Raw genomic sequence first — 18859 nt, forward strand, 5'->3', positions numbered from 1 at the left:
ATCAGTCTAATACAGTATATCCCTCTCCCTGTAGATGGAATTAGTCTAATACAGTATATCCCTCTCCCTGTAGATGGCATCAGTCTGATACAGTATATCCCTCTCCCTGTAGATGGAATCAGTCTAATACAGTATATCCCTCACCCTGTAGATGGAATCAGTCAAGTACAGTATATCCCTCTCCCCGTAGATATAATGTCTTATACAGTATATCCCTCTCCCTGTAGATGGAATCAGTCTTATACAGTATATCCCTCTCCCTGTAGATGGAATCAGTCTATTACAGTATATCCCTCTCCCTATAGATGGAATCAGTCTAATACAGTATATCCCTCTCCCTGTAGATGGAATCAGTCTAGTACAGTATATCCCTCTCCCCGTAGATGGAATCAGTCTAATACAGTATATCCCTCTCCCTGTTGATGGAATCAGTCTAATACAGTATATCCCTCTCCCCGTAGATGGAATCAGTCTAATACAGTATATCCCTCTCCCTGTAGATGGAATCAGTCTAGTACAGTATATCCCTCTCCCTGTAGATGGAATCATTCTAATACAGTATATCCCTCTCGCTGTAGGTGGAATCTCTAATACAGTATATCCCTCTCCCTGTAGTTGGAATCAGTCTAATACAGTATATCGCTCTCCCTGTAGATGGAATCAGTCTAAAACAGTATATCCCTCTCCCTGTAGATGGAATCAGTCTAATACAGTATATCCCTCTCCCTGTAGATGGAATCAGTCTAATACAGTATATCCCTCTCCCTGTAGATGAAATCAGTCTAATATAGTATATCCCTCTCCCTGTAGGTGGAACCTCTAATACAGTATATCCCTCTCCCTGTAGATGGAATCAGTCTAATACAGTATATCCCTCTCCCTGTAGATGGCATCAGTCTGATACAGTATATCCCTCTCCCTGTAGATGGAATCAGTCTAATACAGTATATCCCTCACCCTGTAGATGGAATCAGTCAAGTACAGTATATCCCTCTCCCCGTAGATATAATGTCTTATACAGTATATCCCTCTCCCTGTAGATGGAATCAGTCCTATACAGTATATCCCTCTCCCTGTAGATGGAATCAGTCTAATTCCGTATATCCCTCTCCCTGTAGATGGAATCAGTCTAATACAGTATATCCCTCTCCCTGTAGGTGGAATGTCTAATACAGTATATCCCTCTCCCTGTAGATGGAATCAGTCTAATACAGTATATCCCTTTCCCTGTAGATGGAATCAGTCTAATACAGTATATCCCTCTCCCTGTAACTGGAATGTCTAATACAGTATATCCCTCTCCCTGTAAATGGAATCTCTAATACAGTATATCCCTCTCCCTGTAGATGGAATCATTCTAATACAGTATATCCCTCTCGCTGTAGGTGGAATCTCTAATACAGTATATCCCTCTCCCTGTAGTAGGAATCAGTCTAATACAGTATATCGCTCTCCCTGTAGATGGAATCAGTCTAAAACAGTATATCCCTCTCCCTGTAGATGGAATCAGTCTAATACAGTATATCCCTCTCCCTGTAGATGGAATCAGTCTAATACAGTATATCCCTCTCCCTGTAGATGAAATCAGTCTAATATAGTATATCCCTCTCCCTGTAGGTGGAACCTCTAATACAGTATATCCCTCTCCCTGTAGATGGAATCAGTCTAATACAGTATATCCCTCTCCCTGTAGATGGAATTAGTCTAATACTGTATATCCCTCTCCCTGTAGATGGCATCAGTCTGATACAGTATATCCCTCTCCCTGTAGATGGAATCAGTCTAATACAGTATATCCCTCACCCTGTAGATGGAATCAGTCAAGTACAGTATATCCCTCTCCCCGTAGATATAATGTGTTATACAGTATATCCCTCTCCCTGTAGATGGAATCAGTCTAATACAGTATATCCCTTTCCCTGTAGATGGAATCAGTCTAATACAGTATATCCCTCTCCCTGTAACTGGAATGTCTAATACAGTATATCCATCTCCCTGTAGATGGAATCAGTCTAAAACAGTATATCCCTCTCCCTGTAGATGGAATCAGTCTAATACAGTATATCCCTCTCCCTGTAGATGGAATCAGTCTAATACAGTATATCCCTCTCCCTGTAGATGAAATCAGTCTAAGATAGTATATCCCTCTCCCTGTAGGTGGAACCTCTAATACAGTATATCCCTCTCCCTGTAGATGGAATCAGTCTAATACAGTATATCCCTCTCCCTGTAGATGGAATTAGTCTAATACAGTATATCCCTCTCCCTGTAGATGGCATCAGTCTGATACAGTATATCCCTCTCCCTGTAGATGGAATCAGTCTAATACAGTATATCCCTCACCCTGTAGATGGAATCAGTCAAGTACAGTATATCCCTCTCCCCATAGATATAATGTCTTATACAGTATATCCCTCTCCCTGTAGATGGAATCAGTCCTATACAGTATATCCCTCTCCCTGTAGATGGAATCAGTCTAATACAGTATATCCCTCTCCCTGTAGATGGAATCAGTCTAATACAGTATATCCCTCTCCCTGTAGGTGGAATGTCTAATACAGTATATCCCTCTCCCTGTAGATGGAATCAGTCTAATACAGTATATCCCTTTCCCTGTAGATGGAATCAGTCTAATACAGTATATCCCTCTCCCTGTAACTGGAATGTCTAATACAGTATATCCCTCTCCCTGTAAATGGAATCTCTAATACAGTATATCCCTCTCCCTGTAGATGGAATCAGTCTAATACAGTATATCACTCTCCCTGTAGAGGGAATCAGTCTAATACAGTATATCCCTCTCCCTGTAGATGGAATCAGTCTAGTACAGTATATCCCTCTCCCTGTAGATGGAATCATTCTAATACAGTATATCCCTCTCGCTGTAGGTGGAATCTCTAATACAGTATATCCCTCTCCCTGTAGTTGGAATCAGTCTAATACAGTATATCGCTCTCCCTGTAGATGGAATCAGTCTAAAACAGTATATCCCTCTCCCTGTAGATGGAATCAGTCTAATACAGTATATCCCTCTCCCTGTAGATGGAATCAGTCTAATACAGTATATCCCTCTCCCTGTAGATGAAATCAGTCTAATATAGTATATCCCTCTCCCTGTAGGTGGAACCTCTAATACAGTATATCCCTCTCCCTGTAGATGGAATCAGTCTAATACAGTATATCCGTCTCCCTGTAGATGGAATTAGTCTAATACAGTATATCCCTCTCCCTGTAGATGGCATCAGTCTGATACAGTATATCCCTCTCCCTGTAGATGGAATCAGTCTAATACAGTATATCCCTCACCCTGTAGATGGAATCAGTCAAGTACAGTATATCCCTCTCCCTGTAGATGGAATCAGTCTAGTACAGTATATCCCTCTCCCTGTAGATGGAATCATTCTAATACAGTATATCCCTCTCGCTGTAGGTGGAATCTCTAATACAGTATATCCCTCTCCCTGTAGTTGGAATCAGTCTAATACAGTATATCGCTCTCCCTGTAGATGGAATCAGTCTAAAACAGTATATCCCTCTCCCTGTAGGTGGAACCTCTAATACAGTATATCCCTCTCCCTGTAGATAGAATCAGTCTAATACAGTATATCCCTCTCCCTGCAGGTGGAATCTCTAATACAGTATTTCCCTCTCCCTGTAGTTGGAATCAGTCTAATACAGTATATCCCTCTCCCTGTAGATGGAATCAGTCTAATACAGTATATCCCTCTCCCTGCAGGTGGAATCTCTAATACATTATATCCCTCTCCCTGTTGATGGAATCAGTCTAATGCAGTATATCCCTCTCCCTACAGGTGGAATCTCTAATACAGTATATCCCTCTCCCTGTAGTTGGAATCAGTCTAATACAGTATATCCCTCTCCCTGTAGATGGAATCTCTAATACAGTATATCCCTCTCCCTGTAGATGGAATCAGTCTAATACAGTATATCCCTCTCCCTGCAGGTGGAATCTCTAATACAGTATATCCCTCTCCCTGTAGATGGAATCAGTCTAATACAGTATATCCCTCTCCCTGTAGAGGGAATCAGTCTGATACAGTATATCCCTCTCCCTGTAGATGGAATCAGTCTAATACAGTATATCCCTCTCCCTGTAGGTGGAATCAGTCTAATACAGTATATCCCTCTCCCTGTAGAGGGAATCAGTCTGATACAGTATATCCCTCTCCCTGTAGATGGAATCAGTCTAATACAGTATATCCCTCTCCCTGTAGGTGGAATGTCTAATACAGTATATCCCTCTCCCTGTAGGTGGAATCTCTAATACAGTATATCCCTCTCCCTGTAGTTGGAATCAGTCTAATACAGTATATCACTCTCCCTGTAGAGGGAATCAGTCTGATACAGTATATCCCTCTCCCTGTAGATGGAATCAGTCTAATACAGTATATCCCTCTCCCTGTAGGTGGAATCTCTAATACAGTATATCCCTCTCCCTGTAGTTGGAATCAGTCTAATACAGTATATCACTCTCCCTGTAGAGGGAATCAGTCTAATACAGTATATCCCTCTCCCCGTAGATGGAATCAGTCTAATACAGTATATTCCTCTCCCTGTAGATGGAATCAGTCTAATACAGTATATCCCTCTCCCCGTAGATGGAATCAGTCTAATACAGTGTATCCCTCTCCCTGTAGATGGAATCAGTCTAGTACAGTATATCCCTCTCCCTGTAGATGGAATCATTCTAATACAGTATATCCCTCTCGCTGTAGATGGAATCAGTCTAATACAGTATATCCCTCTCACTGTAGAGGGAATCAGTCTAATACAGTATATCCCCCTCCCTGTAGAGGGAATCAGTCTAATACAGTGTATCCCTCTCCCTGTAGATGGAATCTCTAATACAGTATATCCCTCTCCCTGTAGATGGAACCTCTAATACAGTATATCACTCTCCCTGTAGATGGAATCAGTCTAATACAGTATATCCCTCTCCCTGTAGATGGAATCAGTCTAATACAGTATATCCCTCTCCCTGTAGATGGAATCAGTCTAATACAGTATATCCCTCTCCCTGTAGATGGAATCAGTCTGATACAGTATATCCCTCTCCCTGTAGATGGAATCTCTAATACAGTATATCCCTCTCCCTGTAGATTGAATCTCTAATACAGTATATCCCTCTCCCTGTAGATGGAATCAGTCTAATACAGTATATCCCTCTCCCTGTAGATGGAATCTCTAATACAGTATATCCCTCTCCCTGTAGATTGAATCTCTAATACAGTATATCCCTCTCCCTGTAGATGGAATCAGTCTAATACAGTATATCCCTCTCCCTGTTGACGGAATCAGTCTAATACAGTATATCCCTCTCCCTGTAGAGGGAATCAGTCTAATACAGTATATCCCTGTAGATGGAATCAGTCTAGTACAGTATATCCCTCTCCCCGTAGATGGAATCAGTCTAATACAGTATATCCCTCTCCCTGTAGATGGAATCAGTCTGGTACAGTATATCCCTCTCCCCGTAGATGGAATCAGTCTAATACAGTGTATCCCTCTCCCATTAGATGGAATCTCTAATACAGTTTATCCCTCTCCCAGTAGATGGAATCTCTAATACCGTATATCCCTCTCCCTGTTGATGGAATCTCTAATACAGTATATCCCTCTCCCAGTAGATGGAATCTCTAATACAGTATATCCCTCTCCCTGTAGATGGAATCAGTCTAATACAGTATATCCCTCTCCCTGTAAATAGAATCTGTCTAATACAGTAAATCCCTCTCCCTTTTGATGGAATCAGTCTATTACAATAGCTGTATAACATATATTTAATTTGTGGGCTCTTGCTTGCCGCAAATTCCGCCAGTTGTAGATTGTTCAGTACAGCCAATAAAGTTATTCTACCTTTCGGCCTATCTCATACAATACTGGGTGGTTCTCCTTAAACATGAACTTAACTATTTTACCATAGTATTGTCCTGAATCATCAGCTTGGAGATTTTGTAGCAGGGATCTCTGTCCCCTCCCCCCGCCAACCATATGGTTGATACAGGACAGTACTGATGTCATTGTTTTTATCCAATTTCTGCCCAGAACATTAGACCATTGACCTGCCCTGACCACATGCACAGGTAAGTGAAACACATCACCCTGTGATCCTCTTCTGCTGTAAAGACACCACACATGTCTTTTCAAAACCTTTTTGCAAAAGAGAGTTCTCTGCACGTAATCAATTCACTGCACGATTGATAGGCAGCACATCCGATTTAATACAGTAAAATCGGTATTACAGTGGATGATCTACCCACTGTATGTCTTTCACAATTTAATGTAGTTACATCAGGTTGACCCTCAGCCTTCAGTATTCCACAGAAAACAATCCAAATTTGCCCAACCTTTCATTATCGCTGTCTCTGTACACATGACAATAAGGCATTCCCCATTTCAAGTCAAGTCAAGTCAACTTTTATTGTCATTTCGACCATAACTGCTGGTGCAGTGCATAGTAAAAATGAGACAACGTTTTTCAGGACCATGGTTTACATGACACAGTACCAAAACTAGAATGAACTATGTAATAAAAAAAGCACAGAGAAAGCTACACTAGACTACAGACTGCATAAATTGCACAAGAACTTTGCAGGCATTACAATAAATAATAAACAGGACAGTAGGGCAAGGCATCAGTCCAGGCTCTGGGTATTGAGGAGTCTGATAGCTTGGGGGAAGAAACTGTTATATAGTCTTGTTTTTAGCATTTTTAGCGTTAATGGGACAAGGTTCCCTGGGGTTGTAGATATTACATCTTTTGGTTTTAAGCAGATCTTATATTCTTTGCTCTGTTCACTTGTTCATCTCTTCCTGTTTTGAATTGCAAACCTGAGTGTAGAAAGAGCATCAGGTTTATTTTCACCATTGTGAAATTTATTTTGTGGGAGCAATACAGTGCAAAGACCCTTTAAAAATTTCTCTAACTTTAGAATTACAATAAATTACAAAGTGATGCAAAAAATAGAACACTAAAGTGGTGTTCATGGGGCACTCAGGCATCTGATGGAAGGGGCGTTTTCTAAATTGAGTGTGAGTCTTACCTCCTCCCTTATGGTACTAATGAGAAGAGACCATGTCCCAGGTAGGAAGGGTCCTTAATGATGCCTTCTTTCTTTCTTTTTCAATCTTTTTATTAAATTTCATATATAAAAAAAAACAACACAAAATAATGAATAGATTACAGATTCAATAAACTTGAGATTACATTAGTAATAGGATAATAATATCCTATCAAAACATCCATCAACAAAAGGTGCATAAATCAATCAAGTCTATGTAAATATATATGAAAAACAAAAATAATCGTCGAAAAAAGAAAAAAAAAATTGAAATTATATATGAGAAAAAATATATAATGAAAAAAAATACTAAACTAACACTAACATGGGCAATAATAACACTTTATAAATATATAAAGGTGTCAAGAAAAGAACTCCAGAACTCTATACCTGAACAAGTATAAGTAGAGAAAAGGATCTGAAATAAGCCAAATTAATTCATATGAAAGTGTCGAATAAATGGTCCCCAGGTTTCTTCAAATTTAATTGAAGAATCAAAGATAGTGCTTCTGATTTTTTCCAAACTCAAATAAGAAATAGTTTGGGAGAACCACTGAAATGTAGTAGGAGGATTTACTTCTTTCCAGTTTTGTAATATAGACCTTCTGGCAATTAATGTTACAAAGGCAATCATTCGTCTGATTGAAGGGGAAAGTTGATTGCCATCTTCATTTGGTATACCGAAAATTGCAGTAATAAAATGGGGTTGTAAATCGATATTCCATACTGAGGAAATGACATCAAAAATGTCCTTCCAATAGTTATGTAAAGTGGGACATGTCCAAAACATGTGAGTCAATGAAGCCACTTCTAAGTGACATCTGTCACATTGAGGATTGATATGCGAATAAAATCGGGCAAGTTTATCTTTAGACATATAAGCTCTATGTACAATTTTAAATTGTATTAAAGCATGTTTAGCACAAATAGAGGAGGAATTAACCATTTGTAAAATTTTTTCCCATTTATCTGTTGATATATTACATCGAAGTTCTTTTTCCCATTCTTGTCTAATTCTATCCGATATTTCTGGCTGTATCTTCATAATCATGTTATAAATAAAAGCTACTAATCCCTTCTGACAAGGATTAAAAGTAAAAATCAAATCTGAAAAATCCGATGGAGTTGAATTAGGAAAAGATGGAAGAATTTTATGTAAGAAATTTCTAATTTGTAAGTATCTAAAAAAATTAGATTTAGGTAATTCAAATTTGTTGGATAGTTGATCAAAAGACATCAAAGTACCTTCAAAAAAAAGATCACGAAAACATTTTATACCTTTCCTTTTCCATATACTAAAAGCTTGATCTGTCAATGAAGGTTTAAAAAAAAAATTACATAAAATAGGGCTGTCCAAAGCAAAGTTTTTCAGATTAAAGAATTTGCGAAATTGAAACCAAATTCGTAGTGTATGTTTAACAACAGGGTTAGATATCTGTTTATTGAATTTGGCTAAATCAATAGGAAGAAAAGAACCAAGAACGGAAAATATAGAATATCCCTTAACCTCACTACATTCCAAATTTACCCACTGTGGGCACACAGGTGAATCCAAATCTAGTTTCCAGTACATTAGGTTACGAATATTATTCGCCCAATAATAAAATCTAAAGTTAGGTAAAGCTAGACCACCATCTTTTTTAGACTTTTGTAATTGCCTTTTGCTTAACCTAGGATTTTTATTTTGCCAAACAAATGAGGAAATCTTTGAATCAATATTATCAAAAAAAGATTTAGGAATAAAAATTGGTAAAGCTTGGAATAAATATAAAAATTTCGGTAAAATCATCATTTTAATAGCATTAATCCGACCAACTAATGATAAAAATAAGGGAGACCATCTAGTAGTAAGTTGCTGAATTTGATGAAGCATAGGTAAAAAATTCAGTCCAAATAAATCTTTATATTTCTTGGTGATTTTTATACCTAAATAGATAAAGTTATCAGTAACAACTTTAAATGGCATCCTATCACTCAATAAATGATGCCTTCTTGAGGCATTGCCTCTTGCAGGTGTCTGGGTGGGTTGTGTCCTTGATGGAACTGGCTGAGCCTCTGCAACGTTTTGTTATCCTGAGTCACTCTACCAGGCCGTGGTACAATCAATCAGAATGCTGTCCACCAGGTGATCCCAGCCTTTTTTATGCTGTGGACCAATGCCATTACATAAGGGGTTCGTGGAGACCAGGTTGGGAAACCCTGCTCTATACTGTATATCTCTAGATATTTGCAAATGTCTTTGGTGACACAATAAATCTCCTCAAACTCCTAACAAAGTAAAGCCACAGGCATACCTTCTTCATGATATGTTGGACCCAGGACAACCCCTTGAAGATGTTGACAGCCAGAAACTTAAAGCTGTTTACCTTTTCTGACGCTGATCTGTCAATGAAGATTGAAGTGTGTTCTCCCAACTTCCTCCTCCTGAAGTCCACAATCGATTCCTTATTCTTGCTGACATACGGTAATTGGGGCCTCAATAATGTAAAAGTTGACCTAAGTGAGCGTGGTGACATTGTTTTTCTAATTGTCCCAATGGGTTTGGAGGATTTTATGATACAATGGTGGTGGTATTATTCAAATATCTTGAGGTTGCTATAGGTAGTCTGGGTCTTCAGCAGTTTGAGGCATCAGTCACTTTCCCCTGAAGAAGGTTCTCGGCCCAGAACACCAACTGTATATTCATTTCCATAGATGCTGCCTGACTTGCTGAGTTCCTCCAACATTTTGTATGTTTTACTTTGGATTTCCAGCATCTTCAGAAGTTCTCATGTTAACAGACTTTTGCCTGGTAGTCTTGTTTTGTGCCAGGTTTAAGGCAATGATCTTCGAATACCCTTTTTTGTCAATTGACCAAGGCTACATTGCCACATTGAAGATGGTGTGAATTTCATCATCAATGTCTGCCTTCAGTGAGGTGTGTCCAGCTGGGCCTATTTTCCAAGGTCATGCCATTGTTGGGAAGTGAATGTGTAAGTAGAGGGCATTTGTCTTGCATCATCCAGGGTATGCTGTCTTCTCACTGTAGGAAAAAGGTTCAGGACCCTCAGAACTCACACCACTAGGTTCAGGAACAGTTATTACCCCTCAACCATCAGGTTCTTGAACCAATGGAGATTACTTAACTCAACTTCACTTACCCCATCACTGAAATAATCCCACAACCTGTGGACTCACTTCATCTCATGTTCCTGATATTTTTTGTTGTTGTTATTATTATTTTTCTTTTTGTATTTACATAATTAGTCTTTTGCACACTGGTTAAACACCCAATTTGGTGCGGTCTTTCATTCATTCCATTATGGTTATTATTCTATTATGGATTGTTGAGTATGCCCATAAGAAAGTGAATCTCAGGGTTGTATATAGTGACATATGTAGTTTGATAATAAATTTTTTTTGACCTTTGAATGTAAGGCCCACCCTGCTCTACCTGGTGAACAAGTTGTTGATAGCCAAGAGCTTGACCTTAGAGTGCATTGGAATGGAGCAGCATCTCAGCTCAGTCACTGAGATGGGGATGGCCTTAGAGCTGTAATGTTTTTGCCATAGGATGTATAGTTCCCCATTAGTTTTCAAAACTACCTCCATTTCAGGGATAAGTTCTGTGGAGCCAAAGTAGGAAAGAACATGGTGCACTACAGCACAGTACAGGCCCTTCACCCCATAATGTTATGCTGACCTTTTAACCTATTCCTAAGATGAATCTAACCCTTCTCTCCCACATAGCCCTCCATTCTTGTATCATCTATGAGCCTACCTAAGTCTCTTAAATTTACCTAACGCATCTGCCTCTACCTCCACCCCTGGCAGTACGTTCCATGCACCCAGCACTGTGTATACCTGAGACCTACCCCCTATACTTCCCTGCAATCACCATAAAATTATGCCCCCTTATGTTATCAATTTCCACATCAGGGAAACACTTCCTGGCTGTTCACTTGATTTATGCTTCTTATCGTCTTGTACATCTCTATCAAGTCACCTCTCATTCTCCTTCACTCCATAGAGAAAGCTCTTAGCTCACTCACCGCATCCTCATAAGACATGGTCTCTAATCCAGGCAGCTTCCTGGTAACTCTCTAAACCCTCTCTAAAGCTTCCACGTCCTTCCTATAATGAGACAAACAGAACTGAACATGATATTTCCAGTGTAGTCTAACAAGGGTTTTATAGAGCTACAAACTATATAGCTCTGGAACTCAGTCCCCTGACTAAGGAAAGCAAATACACTGTACTCCTTAACAACCTTATCAACTTGCTTGGCAACTATAAGGGGTCCCTGTATTCCTCCATACTGCTAACAGTCCTGCCATTCTGGTTTCCAAAGTGAATCACTTAACACTTTTCTAGTTTGAACCCCCATCTACCTCTTCTCAGACTAGTACTCCATCCTGTCAGTGTCCCGTTGTAACCTATAACAGCCTTCTGCACAATCCACAACTCTACCAACCTTCATATCTTCTGCAGACTTACTAACCCACCCCTCCATTTCCTCATCCAAGTGATTTATAAACATCAGAAAGAGCAGGGCTCCCTGCAGAGCACCACTGGTCACCAACCTCCAGGCAGAAAGTGCTCCAACTGCAACCAGCTTCTGCCTTCTGTGGGCAAGCCAGTTCTATATCCATACAGCCAAGTTTACTGAATCCCATGCCATCTGGCTCTCTGAATAAACCTACCCTAGGAAAACACCTTAATAAAATCAGTATAGACCACACCCGCTGCTCTACCGTCATCAATGTGCTTTCTCACATCCTCAGAGAATTCACTCAGGCTCTTGAGGCATCACACAGGCTTTCACTACCACTAATCAGACTACTCTTCTCCAGATGCCTATAAATCCTGTCTCTAAGAATCTTCAATAGTTTACCCACAAACCCCACCACTGAAGTAAATCTCACTGCCATTTAATTCTTAGCGATATCCCTTTGCCCTTTCTTGAACAAAGGAATAACATTTGCCACCCTCTAAACATTTGGTACAACAGGCTGTGCACCCTTGCAATCCAAAATCCGGAAACATCAGAAATCCAAAATTATTTTGAGCTCTGACACGGTGCCATGAATGGTGAAATTCCACGAGGCACTGTGAAGGTTCCCAGATGCTGCACTGGTCTCTGCACACAATAGAAAGCTCTGACAGGAGCCCCACATAAGCTGAGTAGTTTTCAGCACTCAGCCCACCTTTCTGATCGTATATTGTACATAGTGTTTCGTGCACAAAATTATTAAAAATAGTATATAAAACAAAAAATATACATAAGCTATCTTCAGGGTATATATATGAGCCGTATATTTAATATGAATGGATTTCATTACTTTGAAGCAAATATTCCAAAATCCGAAACTTCCAGTCTCAATCGTATCAGATAAGTTGTCTTCAGTCTGAAATGCTGACATATCATCCTGGTTGGATTTTCAATATATACATGTTAATCCACTATCTAGTGTAATAATATTCACGATATTTGCTTCGCAAATCCCTGGACTAGAGAGAATGCAAGTTAGAACGGTCTTGACTGGACTGCTTGCAGTAGATTGAGAGATTTCGGAGGGAGTGAGCGGCGGGGTGAGCGATCGCGGGGTAACTGAGCAGTGGGATGAGCGATCGCGGGGTAACTGAGCAGTGAGGTGAGCGATCGCTGGGTAACTGAGCGGTGGGGTGAGCGATCGCGGGGTAACGGAGCGGTGAGGTGAGCGATCGCGAGGTAACTGAGCGGTGAGGTGAGCGATCGCGGGGTAACTGAGCGGTGGGGTGAGCGATCGCGGGGTAACTGAGCGGTGGGGTGAGCGATCGCGGGGTAACTGAGCGGTGGGGTGAGCGATCGCGGGGTAACTGAGCGGTGAGGTGAGCGATCGCGGGGTAACTGAGCGGTGAGGTGAGCGATCGCGGGGTAACTGAGCGGTGGGGTGAGCGATCGCGGGGTAACTGAGCGGTGGGGTGAGCGATCGCGGGGTAACTGAGCGGTGGGGTGAGCGATCGCGGGGAAACTGAGCGGTGGGGTGAGCGATCGCGGGGAAACTGAGCGGTGGGGTGAGCGATCGCGGGGAAACTGAGCGGTGGGGTGAGCGATCGCGGGGAAACTGAGCGGTGGGGTGAGCGATCGCGGGGTAACTGAGCGGTGAGGTGAGCGATCGCGGGGTAACTGAGCGGTGGGGTGAGCGATCGCGGGGTAACTGAGCGGTGGGGTGAGCGATCGCGGGGTAACTGAGCGGTGGGGTGAGCGATCGCGGGGTAACTGAGCGGTGGGGTGAGCGATCGCGGGGTAACTGAGCGGTGAGGTGAGCGATCGCGGGGAAACTGAGCGGTGGGGTGAGCGATCGCGGGGAAACTGAGCGGTGGGGTGAGCGATCGCGGGGAAACTGAGCGGTGGGGTGAGCGATCGCGGGGAAACTGAGCGGTGGGGTGAGCGATCGCGGGGAAACTGAGCGGTGGGGTGAGCGATCGCGGGGAAACTGAGCGGTGGGGTGAGCGATCGCGGGGAAACTGAGCGGTGGGGTGAGCGATCGCGGGGAAACTGAGCGGTGGGGTGAGCGATCGCGGGGTAACTGAGCGGTGGGGTGAGCGATCGCGGGGTAACTGAGCGGTGGGGTGAGCGATCGCGGGGTAACTGAGCGGTGGGGTGAGCGATCGCGGGGAAACTGAGCGGTGGGGTGAGCGATCGCGGGGAAACTGAGCGGTGGGGTGAGCGATCGCGGGGTAACTGAGCGGTGAGGTGAGCGATCGCGGGGTAACTGAGCGGTGGGGTGAGCGATCGCGGGGTAACTGAGCGGTGAGGTGAGCGATCGCGGGGTAACTGAGCGGTGAGGTGAGCGATCGCGGGGTAACTGAGCGGTGGGGTGAGCGATCGCGGGGTAACTGAGCAGTGAGGTGAGCGATCGCGGGGTAACTGAGCAGTGAGGTGAGCGATCGCGGGGTAACTGAGCGGTGAGGTGAGAGATCTCGGGGTAAATCAGCAGTGGGATGAGAGATCTCGGGGTAAATGAGCAGTGAGGTTTGAGAACTCGGGGTAACTGACCTGTGAGGTGAGAGGTCTTGAGTAAGTGAGCAGTGGGTATAATTTGAAGACTTATGAGAGAGAAATGTTGGTCCAGTTTTTCTCTTTCATCGCATTTGCGAGTGCTGCTCTGGATGTCATTACTCGCTACAGACCTCTGACAGCAGCTGTTTATTGTGTTTGGCGGAGGGCTTCTTCTGGAATGCCCAGCTGCTCCCTGCGGCCTGTCAAACTGTCCCTGAGCAGAGCCACCTCGTGTCACACTCGTGGTCTGCCCAAGTACATCCTTCTCTGTGTTGCTTTTTGAGCCATTGTCTTGTGTGTGGAAGTAGTTTAGGACCTACACAGTTGTTTGCCAATGGCAAAGGCTCCCAGCCATGCCTGTTCTGTATCCTTGTGGGTATTGGCAGCAATGTCAAGAGGAAGCTTGGGGCAATTGGGTCTTCAGCTGTCTCACTGTGACCACACAAGTTGCCTACTGGAATTTATGCTGACTGTAGCAATTCTATTGAATTCCAAATATCTTATCATCGGGCTAAGATGTGAAGTGATCCTGATAGCTGGATAAAGCTTGTGACATATCCCTACCTTGTTCTGTGCTCCCAGTTGCAGAGCTTGTCTGCATCCATCCTTCCCTGTAACAGGGAACAGAAGCTGCGTTTGCTCCAACACGCCCGTGTCCATGAGTGTCAGTGAGGAGTTACACCCAACATGGGTGCAAGGCAGAAAGTGAAGTGGGGTGACACGCACCTTGTTAGAGAGGGGGAGAAGGATGCTTGGGAATTTTAGACAACAGTGTTGGCTTGCTAATTGGGTGTTTGATTTGCATTATTCAATACCAAAGAAATATTTACTGGGTCCCATTTTAAGGATCCTGGCAAATTTTTCACTGCTTCATTCACATGGCCTAGAATTTGAATGCTATTTCCCACTGAGTTTGATTCTATCCCAAGCAAATATGTATGCAACTTGCAGTGACTGTATCACTAGCAGTGTTTCAACAAGCAGGCGAGTAGGAACACTAGTTCTATTTTTTTCTCACTCCAGGATGCTGAAGCCCTCTTGTGCAGAACCAGTCTGCTAGCTGAGATCAGTTATTTTGCGCAGATCGGTGGCTGAACCTGGGACTCGTGGCTTCTAATAATCTACTACAGTAATGTTCCCACTTTAGTAATTGTTCAGACGGGGGGCTGTTTCGTATCTTTGAAAAACAGTATTTCAGATATATCACATTCTGAGAAGTATTTTAGTAATTTACTATAAAATGTAGGTACCATTGGAGGGAAGTAACTGATTCATTTCTCACAGTTGCCATGGTAACTAATCTTTTAAATGAGCGTAAAGGCAAAAGACATATTGGTGCTCGGGTTGGACTTGGCAGACCCCTCTCAAATATCAAATGCCAGTGACTGGAAATAAAGTTGGTAGCAGAGAAGAGCATCTGTTTTTGCCCTAAGATTTACAAACGCATATGGTTTGCAGGAATTTTAATGTGTTTTGTTTCTTCTTGCACAGTGGGAGTCAACATGTTCTACATCTGCATCATAATCTACCTCTATGGGGACCTGGCTATCTACGCAGCTGCTGTCCCATATTCCCTCACAGAAGTTGTCTGGTAAGTATTTGATGCTCTTGCCTTTCACTCAGCTTCAATGTCAATGAGACTGTTTCTGACCCTCTTGACTGTTCATCATAAGATTGGTGAAAGATTTTTGCAGGTATTTTAAAAGTGCAACAAAAGAAAATTGATTATGGAGTAAAAGCAGAATAGTACTTTTCAATCAGCCTCTTTACAATACCACAAGCAATGAGTACTGATCTGTTCTGCAGAGAAGTTATTTGTATTCATTGTACTTTGTGATATTTATCACAGTAAAGAAATATTTTTCATAATATAGATATGCTTCATTAACCCGTGCAATTATAGAACTGCAGAATAACTTGATCAACTAAGCTTCGATGTGAGCTTTTGCCTTGCTACACAGTGTATTGGCAGGAGTCTTGTTTCCTATGGTCCCGTCCCAGCCCTACATCCTGTGAATACAAGGATGTCAAGCAAATGCAAAAAAAAGCATTTGAGTTTTGATTGCACTGAACCAAATATAAGCAGCAAGTACAGTTCCAACTTTTATTTGCACTTCGTAACACTGAAAAATATTTAAATGTCCTTAACAAAGGAAATGAATGCTAGGAGTTGGTATGCATGATCAAAATCTTGTTGCTTTGACATACATAATTTTATGCAAGGAACATAGGGTCAGACTAACTACTCTCACTGTTGTCTGAAAGTTGAAAGACTTAAAGCTGGGCAATGAATACATTGGGTTGAGATTATGTAAAAGTGTAAATTGAACTTTGAGAATTTAATGTGGTTTCCCATGAGATGTGGGGCAAGTGTGGGTCTGTGACAACAGCAGCAGTAGGCAAATGAAATTTATTTTATGTAATGGAAATGGAGGGTGATGTACAGTGAATTAAATATGAACAAAACATCTGCCTGCAGTGGAGATGGGTGAGACAATAGTATCTGGTCTTGGTAGTGAAGAGGATGTTGGGTTTGAAGTTCTGTCAGTGTGAGCAGAGGAATTTTGGCGGTAGTGTTAATGAAAAGGGTGGCTTTGGCCTTGATCAATCTGAGGAAACCGTTACAGTATGTGTCAGTAAAATACAATCTGATAATTTGGTGCACGGAGATGGAGCTGGGTGCTGTCAACATTGATGAGGAGGCTGTAACTGAGCGTGTCAATCAAATGCAGGTTTCCCCCGCTATTCGAAGGTAGGGCGTTCCTATGAAACGTTTCATAAGCTGGAATGTTGTAAAGTGAAGAAGCAATTACCATTTATTTATATGGGAAAAAATTGTGACTGTTCGCAGACCCAAAGAAAAATCTACCAAATCATGCCAAATAACACATAAAACCTAAAATAACAGTAACATATAGTAAAAGCAGGAATGATCTGATAAATACACAGCCTGTATAATGTAAGAATACTTTTCTGCAATTGTTGCAGCACTGTCCACCGTAGCGAAAACCTCACACAAGCGCTCTCAGCAGCACTCGCAGCAGAAACACTTAGCACAAGGGCTCCAGGCAGAAACAATCGGTGCGAGGGCTCCCGGCAGAAACACTCGGCACAAGGGCTCCAGGCAGAAACAATCGGTGCGAGGGCTCCCGGCAGAAACACTCGGCACAAGGGGTCCCGGCAGAAACCCTCGGCACAAGGGGTCCCAGCAGAAACCCTCAGCACAAGGGGTCCCAGCAGAAACCCTCGGCACAAGGGGTCCCAGCAGAAACACTCAGCACAAGGGGTCCCAGCAGAAACCCTCGGCACAAGGGGTCCCGGCAGAAACACTCGGCACACGGGCTCCCGGCAGAAACACTCGGCACAAGGGGTCCCGGCAGAAACTCTCGGCACAAGGGCTCCCGGCAGAAACACTCGGCACAAGGGGTCCCGGCAGAAACACTCGGCACAAGGGGTCCCGGCAGAAACACTCGGCACAAGGGGTCCCGGCAGAAACACTCGGCACACGGGCTCCCGGCAGAAACACTCGGCACAAGGGGTCCCGGCAGAAACACTCGGCACACGGGCTCCCGGCAGAAACACTCGGCACACGGGCTCCCGGCAGAAACACTCAGCACAAGGGGTCCCGGCAGAAACTCTCGGCACAAGGGCTCCCGGCAGAAACACTCGGCACAAGGGGTCCCGGCAGAAACACTCGGCACAAGGGGTCCCGGCAGAAACACTCGGCACAAGGGGTCCCAGCAGAAACACTCGGCACACGGGCTCCCGGCAGAAACACTCGGCACAAGGGGTCCCGGCAGAAACTCTCGGCACAAGGGCTCCCGGCAGAAACACTCGGCACAAGGGGTCCCGGCAGAAACACTCGGCACACGGGCTCCCGGCAGAAACACTCGGCACAAGGGGTCCCGGCAGAAACACTCGGCACAAGGGGTCCCGGCAGAAACACTCGGCACACGGGCTCCCGGCAGAAACACTCGGCACAAGGGGTCCCGGCAGAAACACTCGGCACAAGGGCTGCCGGCAGAAACACTCGGCACAAGGGCTCCCGGCAGAAACACTCGGCACAAGGGGTCCCGGCAGAAACACTCGGCACAAGGGGTCCCGGCAGAAACACTCGGCACAAGGGGTCCCGGCAGAAACTCTCGGCACAAGGGCTCCCGGCAGAAACACTCGGCACAAGGGGTCCCGGCAGAAACACTCGGCACAAGGGGTCCCGGCAGAAACACTCGGCACAAGGGGTCCCGGCAGAAACACTCGGCACACGGGCTCCCGGCAGAAACACTCGGCACAAGGGGTCCCGGCAGAAACACACGGCACAAGGGGTCCCAGCAGAATCTCTCGGCACAAGGGCTCCAGGCAGAAACACGCGGCACAAAGGCTCCCGGCAGAAACACTTTTTCCAGTAACCATTAAGCTATGAAGCTACCAAATAACACGTAAAAATACACAGCCAATATAAAGTAGAAATAATGTACGCCCGGTGTAGTTTCACTTACTGGAATTGGGAAGATAGTGAGGACGCTGATGATGGTGTGTTAGGCTGAGTCGTTGGAGGTTGGGGTGCTGGGAGACTGGGGTGTCATCTCATCGTTGTCTGTTTCCATCAGGGCAGGCAGGTCACCACCTTCTTTGTCTGCCTGCCTCGATGTCGAAGGTCATTTCATCGTCTGCTGTGGCTGATGTGGAAGGCTTGAAAAACAACAGTATGCTTGACGGCTTAGCCTCGCGCATTTTTCTATCATACAGTTCTTTG

The 18859-nt window shown here is 43.7% G+C and overlaps 1 protein-coding gene across 4 annotated transcripts in view; it reads left to right on the top strand.

The window, feature by feature from the left end:
- The window catches only part of tmem104 (transmembrane protein 104), a 215193-nt gene that overhangs the window by 142513 nt on the left and 53821 nt on the right, over positions 1-18859 (top strand). For all 4 annotated transcript variants that reach the window (XM_059948961.1, XM_059948962.1, XM_059948963.1 and 1 more), the window contains exon 7: positions 15598-15697. In XM_059948961.1, the coding sequence (XP_059804944.1) occupies positions 15598-15697 (100 nt within the window). The remainder of the gene's footprint in view (positions 1-15597; positions 15698-18859) is intronic.

The sequence above is a fragment of the Hypanus sabinus genome, chromosome 23, assembly GCF_030144855.1.
Source record: "Hypanus sabinus isolate sHypSab1 chromosome 23, sHypSab1.hap1, whole genome shotgun sequence".
NCBI lineage: Eukaryota > Metazoa > Chordata > Chondrichthyes > Myliobatiformes > Dasyatidae > Hypanus > Hypanus sabinus.